This window comes from Elgaria multicarinata, chromosome 23, assembly GCF_023053635.1.
Source record: "Elgaria multicarinata webbii isolate HBS135686 ecotype San Diego chromosome 23, rElgMul1.1.pri, whole genome shotgun sequence".
NCBI lineage: Eukaryota > Metazoa > Chordata > Lepidosauria > Squamata > Anguidae > Elgaria > Elgaria multicarinata.
In genome coordinates, this window is record NC_086193.1 from 9867888 (window position 1) to 9887269 (window position 19382).

Below are 19382 nucleotides of genomic sequence, written 5' to 3' on the forward strand. Positions count from 1 at the left end.
GATCAATTCCTGGAGGAGGCTGCTAGTGCTGATGGTTATGTGCTCCCTCCAGTATCCAAGACAGTAAGCCTGTGTGCACCAGTTGCTGGGGAACATGGGTGGTGTTGCACCATGTCTTGCTTTGTTGGTCCCTGGTTGACAGCCGGTCAGCCACCGTGTGAACGGAGTGCTGGACTAGATGGACCCTCGGTCTGATCCATCAGGGCTCTACTTACATTCTTAAGGTGTGTGGGGTGTGCAAAGACCCCAAATTCCAGCATGCTGTGGGTTAAAGCTGTTACTACCAGTAACTAAGCCTGGGGAGGGGCATTTCATCTTTTAGAATGGGGGCAGGGGCGGGGGAGTCATGCAAAATTCAGGAAGGCAGCAGACGATCGGGGAGTAGGGGGTGGGGTCTTTTGGAGGGCCGGATCTGGCACTTCTCGCTGAGGGTCCACACCCCTGCAGTCAATGGCGGACGACTGGTCTGACAGTGACAGGGATGGTACTTCCGTGTTCCTTGATGTGTCTTGCACACGTGTTGCTAGGAGGAAATCCGCGGGGCGCGATCGCAGCAGCTCGCAAACAGAACACCGGTTTTCCGAGCGTAAAGTGCCAAGTTATTCCTGGTCCTCTTCCCTTAAAAAAAAAAAGGATCAAGGAGCAGGGGATTGGAAAAACCCAAAGGGCGGCTGCAGGTCTGAACAGACAAATCCTGGATGACGTAGAGAAGTCGCCGGAGTGAGTTGGTCAGTGAGCAAAAATATGCAGGAGATTCGAGGTGTAAAAGACTTAGCAGGAACAAGAGACTTCATGTAATCCTGGTGGGGTTTCCAAGCTTGGGGCAAGTATGGGGAAGGGGGGAAGGGGGAGCACCAGGTCTATGGGGCCCGGTGTAGTGAGTTTGTTAGCGAGCAGAAATACGGACTTCACAGAGTTCCGGAATGCTGCGAAGAGCCCTGTGTATCCTCACACAGTGAGTAGAGTTCTAGCAGGCTTTAGCTGACAGGAGCAGGCCTCGTTCCCTGGATGGGCCTCTCCTGGTTATGTCATCCTTTCCTCATAGAGCCTTATCTCTAGATGAGCTGAGAGGTTTCCACTCCTAACGAGGCACCAAGAAAGGCAATTAATTTCCCGGCTTAAAGTGCTTTGGGAACTTGCAAAGGCAGCTGCTTCTTCTGAGAGAGGGAAGGGAGGCAGGCAGGCAGGCATCTAGCGGGGGCCCCCAATAGAGACCCAGCTATGAAAGCTTGATTAGCTGCGAACTTCCTTCACATGTATACATTCCGCATCCATTTTCCATCCATAAACTGTCGTCTTTTTGCACGAGTGGCTTGTTTCCGTCTTGATAACCGACCGATCCTGATTCATGTCTCAGACCTGGCAGAACCAGAACCCGTGTCAATCCCCCTGCCTTGCACAAATCTGTACTAGGTGCCGTGTTCTGCGTTGCTTCGCCAAAAGGCACCGGGCGTACTTATTCACCGCGTAACGTCGACCTTTCTTGTGGCTCCTACAGGTCCGATCACCAACGCGTTCATCGCCCTGGCCCCCGCCAACATGCTCATCCCGGACAGCAAGCCCAGCGTGCCGCTGCCGAAATTCAGCCGGCACCTCCACAGCATGGAGAACGCCGACAGCCAGGCCGGCGAGGGGCTCACACTTTGCCTGGGGTTGCATCAGAAGGTACGGGGGCGAGGCGGGGGCGGCGCTCTCCATCGGGCGGCGGGCGAAGTATTTATCCTGCCAGCCGAAGCAGGAGTGGCACGCCGGCAGATGGCCGGTCCCTGCTGAGGTGTTTAAAAACAGGCTAAGCTGAACGTTCTGGCACGGCTCTCCCTCTGGGAAGGGAAAGGGTCCGCCGGTGGATGCGTCGTCGTGGTGAGTTATATCCCGTTGAAGCGGTAATGGGCTGGAACTTCGCCATTGCGTCTGGTTTTACCGCGGCTCGAGATGGGCCTCGCATAATGCTTCGTTAATTTCTGGAATTGGCAGCTGCGCAATGTGGCACCAGATGCTTGCTTTCGCTGGCCTCAGAAGCAGAGGTGGGGAAGCCTCCCGTTGGCTGACTTCATCTGTCCTGTGGAGGTCCCCCATCCAGCCTGCAGAGGCTTGGGCGCCTCCTGTGACCGTCACCCGCTTCCCTCCATAAGCCCTGCCCCTTGGCCTGGGTGCTCCCAGGGAATGGGGTAGGAATCCCCTCATTATCTCCAACCCGCGATTGGAGATAACCAATGGATTGCCCTGCGCGCCGCTCTCCTTCCCAGTGCAAGCGTCGGCAATTCAAGCGCCTCCTGATTCCCCTTCCTTCGCCTGCCCCGTGTCCTCACCCGCTTGGAGGAGCCCCACGGGCAGGCGAAGGCAGATCCTGGACGCTGTGCGGATCATTTCATTGAGCGAGGCCGCAGGTGAATGGATGCCTGCGCTGTCCCAATTTCTGCAGCCCACAAAGAGAAGGAGCTCAGCTTTAAGAACATCAGAAGAGCCCTGCTGGATCAGGCTGAGGGTCCATCTAGTCCTGCACTCTGTTCACACACTGTCTAACCAGGGTCTAACAAAGCAGGACAGAGTGCAACAGCACCCTCCCACCCATGTTCCCAAGCAACTGGTGCACACAGGCTTACTGCCTCTAATACTGGAGGTAGCACATAACCATTGATCCAAACCCCTTTTAAAGCCATCCGAATTGGTGGCCATCACCACATCCTGTGGTAGTGAGTTCCACAGTCTAACTCTGTGCTGTGTGGAGAAGTCCTTCCTTTGATCTGCCCTGAATCTCCCACCCATCAGCTTCGTGGGAGGACCCCGTTGGGTTCTAGTATTATGGGAGAGGGAGAAAAAATGTCTCCCTGTCCACCTTCTCACTTTCGCAGGAGCCGAATGGCGCAACGGGTTTTGGGCCACTTGTCCCAGGCAGTTGGAGTTTTAACGCGGCTGGAGGGCAACAGGGTTGGGGAAGGCGAGGTGAGGCACGTAGCTGTGATCGCCGAAGGGAAAATCTGTGTTCGGGGGCAGGCTACATCTGATCACCGGGGTGGGGGGCAAATAGCAGGAATCCTGGATGCTAGGGAGAAAGGACAGGGAGTGGCCGTCTCTTGCCACACCTTGCCTGTGAACTTTCCAGCAGCGTTTAGGTGACTGCTATTGGGCATCAGACGTCAGGTGAGCTCAGGGGTCCAGCCCCTGCTTTGCACGCCAGAGGCCCCAGGTGAGATCTCCAGGTAGGGTTCAGTAGGTATCCCGGAGATCTGCTGCCTGTTAGTACTGGCAATCCTGAGCGAGATGCACCCGGCTCGGGAGAAAGCAACTTCCGATGTTTCTTTGCTTCCCAAAGGTCACACTGAGAGCCAGCATGGCCTAGTGGTTAGAGCGTTGAACTGGGACTTGGAAGATCCAAGGTTCTAGTCACCCACTCGGCCATGAAGCTCACTTGAGTGGCTTTGCGCCAGTCCCTGACTCATCCTAGCCTACTTTGCAGGGGGGATTGAGGAAAAATTGGAGAGCGGGAAGGCCGCCTAAGCCTCCTTGGGTTCCTTGCAAAAGGAAAAAAGTTGGGATATCAATGTTGTAGTAGTAGTAGTAGTAAATGTCATCTTTTTTTTATTTATTTAAAGAAAACAACATACTACATAAATGTTGAATATCATAATATCAAATCTACATAACATAATCAAACATAACATATAAGTGCACCCCCCACCTCGGGATCTTACTCGTTTCCAAAATCTCATAGTTTCTTCTGCTGGTGGTTTCCCACTTCCCTTAGAAAACACAAATATTAGGAACTGTTTCCAAATTCCTTCAAAACCATTCGTTTTTGCTATACCTCTTCTCACATTAATATTACATGTCAATTTATCATTAATAGTTATATCCCATACTTTTTTCAATACAATAATCACCTTGAATTTTCCAGTTCCTAGCTACAATCAACCTTGCTGCAGTCAGCAAATTCGTTATCAGTTCCTTAGTTTCTTTTTTACATTTTAAATCTTCAAATAGTGACAGTAATGCAACTCTTGGTGTTTGTTCTATCCTCATTCCCACAATTTCTTCAATCTCCAAAAACACCATCTTCCACAATTTTTGTACATATTTGCATTCCCACCACATATGTAAATACATTCCTTTCGCCCCACATCCTCTCCAGCAATTTGCTGAGTGCTGGTTATTTATCTTATTTAATCTAACCAGGGTTAGGTACCACCTCCATATGATTTTGTAATAATTCTCTTTTATTCTCACTGACATATTTCTCAACGCTCTTTGTCTCCATATTCCTTCCTAACTCTGTTGTCCTATTTGTACATTCAAATCTGTCTCCCAAACCATTTTTCCTGAACTATCTAGTATCCCTTTCTCCAACAATATTTTATATATTTCACTCATTAACCCTTTTGTCGCTATTCTTTTTCCCTTATCCTTTTCTTTTTTAACTATTAATTCCTCAAACTTTGACAATTCTCTACAATCTCCATTTTCTCTTACCCAACTTTTAGTCCACTGTTCTAATTGCCAATAATTTAACCAAGTTAATTTTTTATCTTTTAGAACCTCTTCCATCTTCTCTCTTGTATTCATCCCTCTTAACCAATCCCTTAATTTCATTTTATTTTTCTCTATTAAAACTTTACTTAATCTACTCTTTAAATCCTCCAGGAAATTCTTTAGCATTATTACCGGTGATAAAGGGGAGCTGCTAAAAAGCAACTCCTTTTTATATTTACTCCAAATTTCCCAATGGAATTTCAAAATTTTTAGCTCATTTTTTACCTCCTTCCCTAAAAAATATATTTTCCAAGTTCATCTCTATATTACTTGTAAATTAATCTTCCATCCAATATAAATCTCCTACTCCTATAATTGCTTCTACAAAGTAGTAAATGTCATCAATCCCAAGAAACAACAGACCATGTAACAGGAGGAGGTAAATTCTGGCAGGCATGGACCGTACAGGCAGACACAATACAGCTGCAGAAATAATTCACCAACGACTGGCCACCAAATTCAACTTCATCAAACAACGTGCACCATACTATACATACTCACTCCAAAAAAATCGTAGAAAATGCAGATCATAAAATATACTGGGACAGAACAATTCATACAAGCAAGAGAGTACCTTGCAACTGACTAGACATGTTACTTATAGACAAAAAAGAAAAATGCATGTACCTCATCGACATAGCAATACCTAATGACAAAAATGTTGTAGTAAAAGAAGAGGAAAAGAGAGAGAAAATATTCACCACTGGTCATGGAAGTTAAAGAACTACGGCAACAGGGAAAGGGCACAATTATTCTGTTAGTCACATCACATTAAAAAAAACCCTACACTACAGAAACTGGGCCTACCAAAATACGTCCGCACCAACTTCCAGAAAGCCGTCATACTTAAAACAGGCTGAATGGTCAGGAAGTTCCTGAATCAGTAAAAGACTTGGCAAAGCTCGCCAGTAAAGTTGCCATGAGCGAGAAAAGAGAAATGATGATGATGACGATAAAAAAATATTCTGGCCGTTATGATAAGCAGAATGCTGGATTAGATTGATATGATCTAGCCTGGCAGAGCATCTTCTCTGTTCTCTCCCTCCACACCTTGCTGCGTTCCGTGGGGCGTTTTCAAACCTGCCAGCATTCCTCGCCAGAAGGGTATCTGTCTCCCAGTGGTGGTTGAATGGATGCCTTTGTGCTTGGGAGAGGCGCGTGATGGAAACGGGAAAGCAAACCACGTCTGTTAACCATCGCTCACTGCCTAGGCCTCTCGCCCGGCCCTTCCGCCTGTCTTCCCCTTCAAGGGTGCTTTGATATGTTATCTCTCCTGCCTGTCAATTCCCCCCTCCCTCCCCGCGAGACTGATGGGGCTGTCAGACTTTGATAAATGAGCTCCTTGTTAAGTGCGGCCTCTTATTCCCCAGCACGGCGTGTTTGTCCTTTATGGCTTGTTCAGGCGGCCGTGGGCAGAGTTAGAAGCTCACCTGAGGGACGCATCGGGTATCTTCCTGGTGTTTAGGAAGCACAACCCAGAATGCCTTACCTGTCAGTTTCGTGCCTCTTCCCTGACTTTCCGAGCACGGTTGCTCTTGTGTTTCCCAAGGTGAAGTCTCGCTCGGCCTAAAGACAGACACTGGCTGCGTTCAGACGACGCAATAGTCAATGGTAGGTTAATAGTCGACTCCAGGGTTGATTACCGAGCGGGGACTCCTCACGCGACGTGCCCCTACACAACTGTGGAGTGGTTGGGGCTGCCGTTGACTGGACAAATAGTCAACCCGGCGTTTGATTGACACAGTCTCTGCCCCTCTCCCCGCCCTCCCTCAGTCTTCCTGCTGCTATCCCAGCAGCCTCTGCGAGTTGTGCCACCTGTAGCAGATTGGCGGTGTGGACTCTGTAGCCGGCCGAGATTGTCCCCTCAGCCCTGCAAAAAGAGCTTGTAAACCGCCCAGAGAGCTTCGGCTATTGGGCGGTATAAAAATGAAATAAATAAGAAATAAAATAGTCCACTGAGCTCGACAGACCACACACTAGCTAACGGTTGTGCAGCTAGTCAACTCTGCAGAGCGTTCGTGATCTCCGTTGGTTATTTTGAAGAAATAAGTCAATCGTGGGGGTGGTTTTTGCCCAACAGACGACACAGTAACCAACCGTTGACTATTTAACCAACCATTGACTACTTAAACCACTGTTGGTTACCGTGTTGTCCGAACTGAGCCATTTCCAAATTGGAAAGGTGGCTGCGTTGGGCAAGTTGTTGAAGTGGCCATCTTCATCTCCCCTCCCGGACCTTTTTGTCTTACTGCTCTGCCAATCCCTGCAAAACCCTGTGAGCGGGGGAAAAAACGTCTAGTCCTCATGACCGCTGAGCCTGTCATTTGTCAATTCCTTCCGTTTCACCGGGTGTTTTTTTTCCCGTCTCACCCACTGGTTTTTTTGTGCAAGACCTGCATTCTGAGAACTGCCCACCTCCAAACTGCACTCCGTGGCCACCGCAACAAGTTGCTTGTTGTGTTTGAAGACTTTTTTTTTGTTTTATATATGCCACCCTTCCATTTAAATCATTTCAGGAGGTTTTACAGCAAGTCGTAAAAGAGCAATCAGCCGCGCCAGCTGTCAGTACTAAACGGCACCGCTAAATTAAAACGTTGGAGGTTAAAAACCTGGGGGAAATTTTAGGAAGCCTTTGACAGTGGCTTCAGTTGCCTGGTGAAGTTGTGGCCTCTCCCACACTAGAGGCCTTCAAGAGGCAGCCAGACAGCCATCTGTCAGGGATGCTTTAGGGTGGATTCCTGCATTGAGCAGGGGGTTGGACTCGATGGCCTTGTAGGCCCCTTCCAACTCTGCTATTCTATGATTCTATGAATCTATGACAGGCGCCGGAGGACAGTAGAGTGGGTATGGGCTGAGGCTCCCTGGAGAGAGAATCGCGGGAGTGAGGGGCCACCATTGAAAAGGCCTTTACGTCACCGGTCGCTTGATGGCGGGGGGCCTCCATTGAATGTCAGCTGATGCAGGAGAGAATGTTCACTTAGGGTAAAGCTATCCATGGCTACTAGCCCGGATAGTTGTGTGCCACCTCCAGTATCCGAGGCAGTAAGCCTGTGCGCACCAGTTGCTGGGGAACATGGGCGGGAGGGTGCTGTTGCACTATGTCCGGCTTTGTTGGTCCCTGGTTGACAGCTGGCCGGCCCCTGTGTGAACAGAGTGCTGGGCTAGATGGACCCTTGGTCTGATCCAGCACAGCACTTCTTATGTTCTTATGATCTCCCTGCTGCCTATTATTATTATTATTATTATTATTATTATTATTATTATTATTATTATTATTATGGAACAAGGTTGCTTTAAGCAATGGGGACAGTTTGTCACGAAAAGCCACACTCGACCGGAAAACAGGGCAAGGAGTTGGTACCGTAACGGTCGGACTTTGGGGCACAGGTCTGGGAGAACCCACTCGACCGGTGGGCCCCCTTCAACGCTACGGGACTATCTTGCTTCAAAGTAGCAAGACGCATTCCCGTCTAAAGCGTGGCAAGATGTCAGGGTCTAAAACGATCCCACTGCAAAGTGCAGAACTGAATTTGCTTTGGAGAAGCCCCTGCATCCAGCCATAAACCGACAGGCCATTTTGGACCCTCAGTTTGATCCAATAGGGCTCTTCGTCTGTTCTTATAATGTGCAATAGAATCATAGAATCATAGAATAGCAGAGTTGGAAGGGGCCTACAAGGCCATTGAGTCCAACCCCCTGCTCAATGCAAGAATCCACCCTAAAGCATCCCTGACAGATGGTTGTCCAGCTGCCTCTCGAAGGCCTCTAGTGTGGGAGAGCCCACAACCTCACCAGGCAACTGATTCCATTGTCGTACTGCTCTAACAGTCAGGAAGTTTTTCCTGATGTCCAGCTGGAATCTGGCTTCCTTTTACTTGAGCCCGTTATTCCGTCTCCTGCACTCTGGGAGGATCGAGAAGAGATCCTGGCCCTCCTCTGTGGGACCACCTTTCAAGTATTTGAAGAGTGCTATCATATCTCCCTTCCGCCTTCTCTTCTCCAGGCTAAACATGCCCAGTTGTTTCAGTCTCTCTTCATAGGGCTTTGTTTCCAGACCCCTGATCATCCTGGTTGCCCTCTGAACCCCCTCCAGCTTGTCTGCGTCCTTCTTGAATTGTGGAGCCCAGAACTGGACACAATACTCTAGATGAGGCCTAACCAGGGCCGAATAGAAAGGAACCAGTACCTCACGTCAATACAAAGAATATAATACCTAAACATTGTTTTAAATGAATTAATAATAATTAACAAAATCACAGGATGGCACAAAGTGTTACAAGCTAGGCAGAACCATGTCTTTATCAGCTATCTGAAAGACACTGAAGAGGAAGTTGCTCAATCTTCCTGGGGAAAGATGATGCCCTAAATCAAGGCAAGGCATAAATCAGGGCGTAAATCAAATAAAAATGTAATATAATTAGCACAAAATTGCCCGTGGGGTGGACAAAGTGGGTAGGATTGTCTTCCCTCCCTCTCTGAACCTGTGGAGGTTGTGTGTGTCACCCAATCGAATGGTTTAGCTGCACAGTCCTTGGTCACACGACGCACGACTAGTGTGTGAGATTTGCTAGCAGAAGGTGTGGAGGGTGGCTTAGCTATCTTTGAAGGAGCCTGGGCAATTTTATAGAGGATTCGGCAAAGTGATGTGGTGGTAATTGATAACTAATTGAGGGTTGATTATTAATATACGCTTTAAATGAAACCTCCATGTTCAGAGGTACTGTATCTCTGAATACCAGTTGCTGTGTCTGTTGCCTTCATCCCCTGTTTATTTATTTATTTATTTATTACATTTTTATACCGCCCAATAGCCGAAGCTCTCTGGGCGGTGCTTCTCATAAATATTTCATCAGACCGAGGGACCATGTAGTCCAGACTTCTGTTCACACAGTGGCTGAGCAGCTGTTCATGAGAAACCCACAAGCAGGACATGGTGCAACAGCACCCGCCCACCCATGTACCCCAGCAACTGGTGCATGCAGGCTTACTGCCTCGAATACTGGAGATAGCACACAACCATCAGGGCTAGGAGCCCGTTGATAGCCTTCGTCTCCAGGAATTTAGCCAACCCCCTTTTTAAAGCCATCCAATTTGGTGGCCATCATGCCAATTTTGTGATCGCAAATTCCATAGTTTTACCTCTGCGCGGTGCGAAGAAAGGAAAGGAACCTCTCGTGCAAGCACTAAGTCATTGCTGACTCTTGGAGGGATGCCAACTTTCGCTGACGTTTTCTTGGCAGGCCTTATAGCGGGGTGGTTTGCCATTGCCTTCCCCGGCCATTATTACCTTTCCCCCAGCTAGCTGGGTACTCATTTTACCGACCTCGGGAGGATGGAAGGCTGAGTCGACCCGAGCCGGCTGCCTGAAACCAGCTTCCGCTGGGATCGAACTCAGGCCATGGGGAGAGTTTCGGCTGCAGAAACTGCCACACGAGGCTCGCGGTGCGAAGAACTTCCTTTTACTTGTCATAGAATTAGTGGGGTTTGTCCATCTGTAAATATTGGAAGGGGGGAGGGGGGCCCTGACGGAGGGCCATCCAGCTGCCTCTTGGAGGCCTCTAGATGGGTCTGCTCCCGTAGCGTCCCTACATTTCATTCCGAAGGGAAGCCCCTGTTCGAATCCACCCCAGAATCTTGAAGCTGCCTACACAGCAGGGTTGAAAGCTTTGGCAAAGCAGAGCCACGTTTGCGGTAACCTTCATAGAGCGCGTCTCTGCCTGGCTCTCCGTACTGATTGCAGTTGGAGACCTTGCTCTCGCTCCCTTTCTCTCGGAGACGGCACAATGACATGATGTCTTCCTCATCTCGGAGACGGAGTAATAACAACCAGAAGAGAGAGAGAGAGAGGTTGGGATGGTAGCACCGGGCAGGCTGTGCGGATCTCAACAGCCAGCATACTGGATAAAAATCTCCTATCTGCCGTTATCAGCAGCATGTCTGCTCCAAAATTAGAACAGCAACTATTGGCCTGCGTGTCTGGCGTTCCTGATCAGCCACGGTAGCACCATTGTGGCGAAGGAGGGAGGTTCCCCCCTTCCTCGCTGTACTCCCGGACGTCGAGTGAACAGAGACTACAAAGACGGCCAGATGGAGGGGAGCATCGAGCACCCGTTTCAGGGTGCTTGTCTTAACAGATTCAGAAGAGACTGAAACAACTGGGCATGTTTAGCCTGGAGAAGAGGAGATTGAGGGGAGTCAGGATAGCACTCTTCGAATATTTACTTATTTATTTATTGCATTTCTATACTGCCCACTAGCCGAAGCTCTCTGGGCGGCTTATAAAATTAAGACAATTCAAGTATAAAACAACAGTATAGAACCATAATGTAAAATACAATATAAAAGCTCAACCAGATAAAAACAGCAGCAGTGCAAAAATACAAATTTTAAACAGCAAAGTTAAAATTAACTTCTGGACTATTAAAATACTGAGAAAATAAAAGGGTCTTCACCTGGCGTCTAAAGGCATATAATGTAGGTGCCAAGTGAACCTCCTTAGGGAGCTCATTCCACAGCTGGGGTGCCACAGCAGAGAAGGTCCTGCTCCTGGTAGCCACCTGCCTCACTTCCTTTGGCAGGGGCTCACGGAGAAGGACCCTGAGGATGACTTTAGGGTCCAGGCAGGTACATATGGGAGGAGGCGTTCCTTCAGATAGCCTGGCCCCAAGCCGTTTAGGGCTTTAAATGTTAATACCAGAACTTTGAATCGGGCCTGGACCTGGACTGGCAGCCAATGAAGCTGGAAAAGGACTGGCGTGATGTGATCTCGTCGGCCAGTCCCTGTTAGTAACCATGCTGGCCTGTTTTGTACCACTTGAAGTTTACAGACTGTTTTCAAAGGCGGCAGCCCCACGTGTAACACATTGCAGTAATCCAAACAAGAGGTTATCAGAGCATGGATAACTGTAGCTAGGCTATCTCCGTCCAGATAAGGGTGCAGTTGGTATATCAGCCTAAGCTGATAAAAGGTACTTGAAAGGTTGTCACCCAGAGGAGGGCCAGGATCACTTCTCGATCCTCACAGGGTGCAGGACACGGAATCATGGGTTCAAGTTACAGGAAGCCAGATTCCGGCTGGACATCAGGAATAACTTCCTAACTGTTAGAGCAGTACGACAATGGAACCAGTTACCTAGGGAGGTTGTGGGCTCTCCCACACTGGAGGCATTCAAGATGCAGCTGGACAGCCATCTTTCAGGTACACTTTAAGGTGTCAGGGATGCTTTAGGGTGGATTCCTGGGGGGGGGTGGACTTGATGGCCTTAGAGGCCCCTTCCAATTCTACTATTCTATGATTCTATGAAGTTGCCCCTGTGGATCTACTTGCGGCAAAGTCGGAAGGCGGCCTTCATGCAAGGCCGTCTCTCTCCCTCACACGCACACACGCACACCGGCCCATCAGCTTGCAATACTGGCGTGACACTGACCAACCTTGACAGTCGCGCCTCGTGGCTAGGAATGATACCTCCAGGCGACGAAGGGCGAGAAGCCTTCTTAAATGAGGAGAGTGGTTTTCCGCTTTGCTCGGGGGCTGTTGCGAAGCTGCCACAGATTTGTGTCACGTAGGGCTAGATGGTCAAATAGTTATTCATTTCTTTGTTTACAATATTTTTATATCACTCCCTATCCGAGGATTTCGGAGCGGTGAACAAATGAGATAACAGAATAAAAGCATCATTCAAAATTACATTTCAAAAGGAACAGGTGCAGATTGAACCACAGCCGGTTATTCCCGGGAAAGCTTCTTGGAACAATCATGTTTTCAGGAGGCGTCGAAAACAATGCAACGTTGGTGCTTGCCTGACCTCCAATGACAGGGACTTCCATAAGAAGGGGGCCACCACGCCAAAGGCTCTTCTCCTGATATATAGGTGTATGTGGGCATGGGTGTTTTTATATTATTTATTTATTTATTTATTACATTTTTATACCGCCCAATAGCCGAAGCTCTCTGGGCGGTTCACAAAAATTAAAACCACAGTAAAACACCCAACAGGTTAAAACACAATTATGAAATACAATATAAAAAGCGCAACCAGGATAAAACCACACAGCAAAGTTGATATAAGATTAAAATACAGAGTTCAAACAGTAAAATTTAAATTTAAGTTAAAATTAAGTGTTAAAATACTGAGTGAATAAAAAGGTCTTCAGCTGGCGACGAAAGCAGTACAGTGTAGGCGCCAGGCGGACCTCTCTGGGGAGCTCGTTCCACAACCGGGGTGCCACAGCGGAGAAAGCCCTCCTCCTAGTAGCCACCTGCCTCACTTCCTTTGGCAGGGGCTCACGGAGAAGGGCCCCTGTAGATGATCTTAATGTCCGGGTAGGTACATATGGGAGGAGGCGTTCCTTCAGATAACCTGGCCCCAAACCGTTTAGGGCTTTAAATGTCAATACCAGCACTTTGAATTGGGCCCGGACCTGGACTGGCAGCCAATGAAGTTGTAAAAGGACTGGCGTAATGTGATCTCATATCACATATAAGCCATTTATATGTTGTACGTAAATGGCTTTTTTTATTATTACAATATAATATTCTATTTTCGTGGCTTTTCATCTTTGGAAACCACCCAGAGAGTTTGAGCTTTGGGGCGGCATAGAAATGAAACTAAAATGGAAAGCGGACCGGGCACCCTTGGGGCAGCCATCCCTAGACTGGTACCTTCCAGATATTTTGGACTTTGACTCCCATCAACCCCAGCCAACATTGGCAATGGTTAGCAATGCAGAGATTTGCAGTCCAAAGTATCTGGAGGGCCCCAGGCTGGGGGATGGGGAACCTGAACCTGCTTTGTGGGGGTAAAGAGCGCAAGAAATCCGTCACGTTTCAGCCGTGAAAAGATGGCACGGGTGGCAGGGAGCCATTCCGAGCACCGCTTGCCTTGTCCAGCCCGCTCACGCTGTCAGTCCACTTGAGAGGACGCCTCCTCAAAACCTGTTTGCGGCTCTTATCATCGTTGACCTCATCTGTCCTGTGGAGGTCCCCCATCCAGCCTGCAAAGGCTTGGGCGCCTCCTGTGACCGTCACCCGCTTCCGTCCATAAGCCCTGCCCCTTGGCCTGGGTGCTCCCAGGGAACGGGGTAGGAATCCCCTCGTTATCTCCAACCCACGATTGGAGATAACCAATGGATTGCCCTGCGCGCCGCTCCTTCCCAGTGCAAGCGTCGGCAATTCAAGCGCCTGCTGATTCCCCTTCCTTCGCCTGCCCCGTGTCCTCACCTGCTTGGAGGAGCCCCACGGGCAGGCGAAGGCAGATCCTGGACGCTGTGTGGATCATTTCATTGAGCGAGGCTGCAGGTGAATGGATGCCTGTGCCATCCCGATTTCTGCAGCCCACAATGAGAAGGAGCTCAGCTTTAAGAACCGCTGTCGGTCCACTCAAGAGGACACCTCCTTAAAGCCTGTTTGTGGCTCTTATCATCGATGATACGCCATTCCTCTTGTGAATTCTGAAACCAGCAGTCCGAAGCTGTCAGATTCGCTGGCTTTCTGTTAAGAGATTATCTGTTCGCTTCGCCTTTTGTCAGGAGGTACTTAGAAGCTCAGCTGTTCCCACCGTTGTGCCGGAATGAAACTCCACTGCCACGCAGACGTGTGGCTCTCACGGCTTTGCTTCGGCCGGTCGAAATACCCCACCCGCTGAGAATCTGGCTCTGACTCCACCTCTCTTTTGACCCTGCCGCTCTGTTCTGTCTTCCACAGGGATCCGGGGAGAGCTACTTGGAGAAAGCAGAGCGCTTGTATTCACAAATGTGTTGCACAAAGGAAAAGGTGAGTCTCCCCGCAATGGGTCAACGTTGCCGAGGGGGAGGCTTCATTCCACAGCCCTCTGGGGCTTTTTAATCGCAGACCGGCCATCCTTGCGTTCTGTGCTGTGGGGGCCTTGAAAACTTAAAACACCGGGTTGGACGCGTCCCCTGCTTCGTACCCATCAGAGTGGGGAATTTGACCTTTCTGACTGGCTTTTTCTTTTTCGGGGGGACTCGCATGGGTCCCCAATGCACCCCAAGAAAATTTTAAAAAATGCAATTTAAAGTAGTAAAACACATTTTGAAACGATGCAGGCTAGAAACCTCCAACAGAAGGCTAAGCAGAAAGCTGTAGCTTGAGTGATCCCGTTGCACCCCTCTGAAACAAAAAACGCCTGCACCCTGCGTCTTTAAAAACAGAAGAGGCCATGCTTAAGCTCAGGCAGGGAGGACATGTTGGAACTACTTCACACTCCAGGGATGGGGGAGGCGGTGATCCTCGTTGGACCACGACTCCCATCATCCCTGACGGTTGGCCATGCTTCCTGGGGCTGATAGGTGTTGGGACTCTGGCCACATCCGGAGGACTGCTGGTTCTTGTACCCTGAAAGCACTGTTCTGTCTTGGGTGCCTTGAGGCACCAGGCAAAGGGGAGAATGTGGGGAGAGGCTGAGCTGTGCTGTAGTCCTGAGGAGGGGTGTCCTGTCCATTGCTCTGGGATCTTCACAGCGAGGTGAGCCTGCAAAGGTTATCTTAGAAACACAGGCGCGGTCACAGGGGTGTGGGTAGCCCTTCCACTTTCCCATTTCATATGGAGTCCAGCCTCGTATTTTAACTCCTGGCCCTGCCAGGAGTTGTACGGGCGACAAGGAATTCCATGCAGGCGAACGAGCAGGCCGGCAGAGGCAGCATGAAGCTCTCTGTTGGCTGTCGGGCTGGTTGAGGAAGAAGCTGCCGCCTTCCATCTCGCAGGAAAAACAAGTGGGCCAGCAGGGGAGGGACAAAGCAAACCACCTTCCCCAACCTGGGAATGATGGGAGTTGCAATCCCACACATCTGGAGGGTGCTTGGTTTGAGAAAGGCTCCTCTGCCAGCCAGTCTGCTTGATAGAAGGCATTAAAAAAAATTAGCCTGCTAAAGGAACTAGTGACCTCTTAGGCTATTTTTTGTTTGAGAAGGATAGTAATTCTTCTGGCCCTCCTCTAGAAGGCTGGCTTAATTTCCCCATGGGTGGGATGGTCGTGATTCCCTGCCTCCCCGAATGCCCTCCCTCATCCGGCTCACCCTTTCCTCCGCAGAATTTGATGGGGGACCATGAGCAGCTGAAAATCCAGGTGACGGACCTGGAGGAAGAAGTTGCCACCCTGCGAAAGATCAACAAGAGCCTGTTCGACTTCTCCAGCTGCATCATCACCAAGCCCGGCAAATAGGGCAACTTCGGAAGCCCAGCTTACAGCCGGAGAGGGGAAGAGGCAAGCCAGTACCTGACCCTTGGCCAATGTGCATTGTCGAGTCCTCTATTCTTGGACACAGGTGTGGGTCTTTGCAGAGGTAACTGCGCAGCTGGGACACAGGAGTCTCATGTCTGCGCAGCTCTGTGAGTCAGCTGTCTGGCAGGGAGGAGAGAAATGGCCCTTTTTTGTATCACGGCCTCCCCTCTCTGTCGCCCTGGTAACTTTGGACTCTTAACAAACAGTTTACTGCATCCCAAACAGCAGGTGGATCTTGAGTTGGCTTGAGAAACGCTGAAACCGCAGCACCCAAATGTGTGGGGTCCAACTGAACTGCATAGCTGAGCGAAGAATCCATTTCTGCACGACGAAGACGGTTCTTACGTTTTCCCTGTTGTGTGTGTGGTGGTGGTGGTGGTGTCTGTCAAGTGCTGAGAGAATCTTCTGTAGAGTCATTCTACGTGTTACGTAGTCCTATATCTCAACACCTCCCCTCATATTAAAAGGGGGGGGGAATAAAACCACTCCCCAGTTGTAGTAAGCTAGCATAACAGGGAGAGTGCTTCGTCGAGCAGTTCATCCTGATGTGCTAGTCTTCTGCATGCGGGGAAGCTTTTAGGTTTTGTTTGTTTGTTTGTCGGAACCTTCACAAATGCAATCCCCTGCGTATCTTAATGGATTAGAGCAGACCTTTCAGCTGTTCTGCCGGTTCCAGGGCTGACATTTTTGGTGGCGGAGTGGTTACAAATCCCACCACCTAAAGCCAGCTTGGCTTTTGCAGCACAGCAAATCTTTCTTTATATTTCTAATCTTTCACTTTGTTTAGAGGAATACCTCTGATTCTATCCCACAACAAACCCATTTTTGTACTGTTTTTTTAAAAAAAAAAATAACAAAAAAGGCTTACTGAATCACGTGTTGTGCGTTGTGCGCCCCTTCTTTAAAGAGTAGCAAATTGTTGTTGCCTTCATGGCTTGTGGACTTCCCAGAAGCATCTGGCTGGAAAGCGTTGGAAACAGGATGGCAGGGAAGGTGGAATTTCATCTTGACGCACCAAGGCTCCTGGTAAGATCCTAGTCATGTTGGCTCAATGGAACCCCTAGAGCCAGGGATACTCTCTGAATATAATCTTCTGCAGAAGAGGACTGTTGCTTTCATGCTTCCTGGAGGCATTGGTTGGCTACGCGAGGAAACAATGCTGAATGAGATCGTGGGTGCTAAAGCTCTTCAGACTCAAAGGCCAAATTCAGTTTCGGAGATGTTCGGGGGGGGGCACATTCCAGCGGAAGGTAGAGCTACTGAGTGATTGGTTGGGAGAACGGGAGCGATGCAAGGGGAATTGGGCACCGTCTCTGGAGAACGCTGGGGGTGTGTGGGTGGTTGTAGTTTGGCCCCCGCGCCTGAGTTGCTGCACCCCTCAGGCTTCCGGACCTTCTTAGTCTTATCCAGTAATAGCTGGATAGCTGACAATGGAGCCTTCATAGTCAGAGGCAGTATACCAGCTGCTGAGGACAAACAAAGAATGGGATTTCTCCCGCACCTCCTCTTTCTCCATCTCCCTGGGACATCCAGCTGGCCGGCCGTTGCCGGGAAACGGTGCTGAATTGGATGGCAGTTCCGAGCAATTCTTCTGCCCTTCAGTTGCCCCGGAAATCAAGTTCACAAGAAGGAGCAATCAGCTTCGATTCTGCAGACTTTGAAATGGACAAAACCGTGGGGGGGGGGGGGTTTCTCCAATAACCGCTTGGACAGCGACTTTGGCCTTGTTACATTAGAGCTGCCTTCCCCCAAGTGAGTGCCCTCCGGGTGTGTTGGACTGCAACTCCCATCATTCCCAGCCTGGGGATGATGGGCGTTGCCGTTTGGCATTTCAGGAGAGCAGCGGCTTGGGGAAGGAGACGTCCCTGCGCTCTCTCAATTTTATTCCGGCGGGGGCTGCTTAAAAAGGAGCACATGGCGAGGGAATCTGCCGTCGCCAGCCAGCGTTCTCCGCTGCGGCCTCCCCCCATCCCACCCCGCAAGACTCGCCTGTCCTGCTTCATGTCGAAACCTTTGCTCGATGTGAGAGTGGAATTCCAGGCCCTGTGCTGCCCTTGCTTGCCTCTTCGTGCCTCCGGACCCCAGCGTGTGGGGCGGGGAGTAGAGCGCAACCCCTGGCCTTGTGTAACCCGCACCAGCGCAACCCTGAAGCGGTAGTTCTTCGCCCAACTGTGCCGTTTTGCTGCGCTCTCCCGTAACGGGGCACTGTGCGTGGTCTCAGGGTGGGGGGCAAGCCCTTCAGGAGATCCACCCTGCTCCCGCTGTGGAGACGCCGGGCCCTGCAGGACTCTGGTGTCTTTCCAGCTTTTCATTCCAGCAAGAGCCCCTCGGGCCCGCTCCTTGTCAAATGCTGACAACATCGAAAGCTGACTTCTGCCAAGCCAGGCTCTTCTTCCCAAGTCGGCTAAGATTGTCTATTCCGGCTTCCCCAACTTGGCGTTAGCTGTTGGACTTTCTGGCTGAGCCTGATGGGAGTTGGAGTCCAAAGAATCAGGAGGCTGCCAAGTTAGGGAAGACTGATTGATTCCAACTGGCAAAACTCTTTCTCGTCACCTGGTACCTGAACATAACTGGAAGCACGAGGGATTTGAACTCGGGGCCTTCCGCATACCTCGCAAGCACTCCGCAAGAAAGCTACGCCCCCCTCCCAATCTTGCGGCACACTCTTGCTCCACACCCCCTTTTGATCTAAGTCAGGCATGAGAATCGATACAAAAGTCTGTTTGTTCCCATTTATTTTTGGGTGTGTGCTTTTAACAGCTTTTACCGCCTTGACCTCTCGGTCCCCCTTGCGCGAAGCTCCTCCAGCTCCGTGGAAAGTTTTATTCGTGATTCCCCCTTGCCCTGTCTGGCAGGTGATTCAGGCCAGCCAAAAGTTGAATCAGTAAAAAAGGGAAATTGATTCTCAGGATGCAGATTGTGAAAGAGGATGGGAGAAAGTGGAAGGGGTGGGAGAAAAGGGGCTAGCAGAGAGAGAAGGGGTGGGAGAAAGAGAGAAAGGGGAAAGGGTGTGTGAAAGAGAGAAAGGTGGAGGATGTGGAAAAAGGTGGCACAAAGTGAAAGGTGGAAGACACAGAACAGGTGGCAGAGAGAAAGGGTGTGACTGAAAGAAGGTGGCAGAAAGTGAAGGGGTGGCAGAGAGAAAGGGAGAAGGGTGAGCGAGAGTGAAAGGAGGTGGCAGAAAGTGGAAGAAAGGGTGGCAGAAAGAGTGAAAGGTGGAAGACAGAACGGGTGGCAAAGAGAAAGGGTGTGACTGAAAGAAGGTGGCAGAAAGAGTGAAGGGTGGGGAAAAGAGAAGGTGGCAGAGCGAGAAAGAAGGGGTGGCAGAAAGGAAGAAGGGTGAGAGTGAAAGGAGGTGGCAGAAAGAGTCAAAGGTGGAAGACACAATGGGTGGCAGAGACAGAAAGGGTGTGACTGAAAGGTGGCAGAAAAAGAGTGAAGGGTGGGGAAGAGAAGGTGTGGCGGAGAAGGGGGTGCAGGGCGTTCCCACCCTCTTCGGGCTCCATTCCCACCCACTGCTGACATGGCGGCCACAAGCAATTCCCCCTCCCCCAAGTGAAGGTGCTCCACAAACAAAAAGTCCCCGCTCCCCCGCTCTAAGGAGGAACCGCAGAG

At 50.1% G+C, this 19382-nt stretch overlaps 1 protein-coding gene across 1 annotated transcript in view; it reads left to right on the forward strand.

Moving 5' to 3' along the window:
• Positions 1–16241, forward strand: part of WDR18 (WD repeat domain 18) — a 48976-nt gene extending 32735 nt beyond the window's left edge. Inside the window, exons 8-10 of the mRNA XM_063146867.1 lie at positions 1499–1665; positions 14231–14299; positions 15576–16241. Coding sequence (XP_063002937.1) covers positions 1499–1665; positions 14231–14299; positions 15576–15707 — 368 coding nt within the window. The 3' untranslated portion in view covers positions 15708–16241. The remainder of the gene's footprint in view (positions 1–1498; positions 1666–14230; positions 14300–15575) is intronic.
• Positions 16242–19382: the final 3141 nt, after the last annotated feature.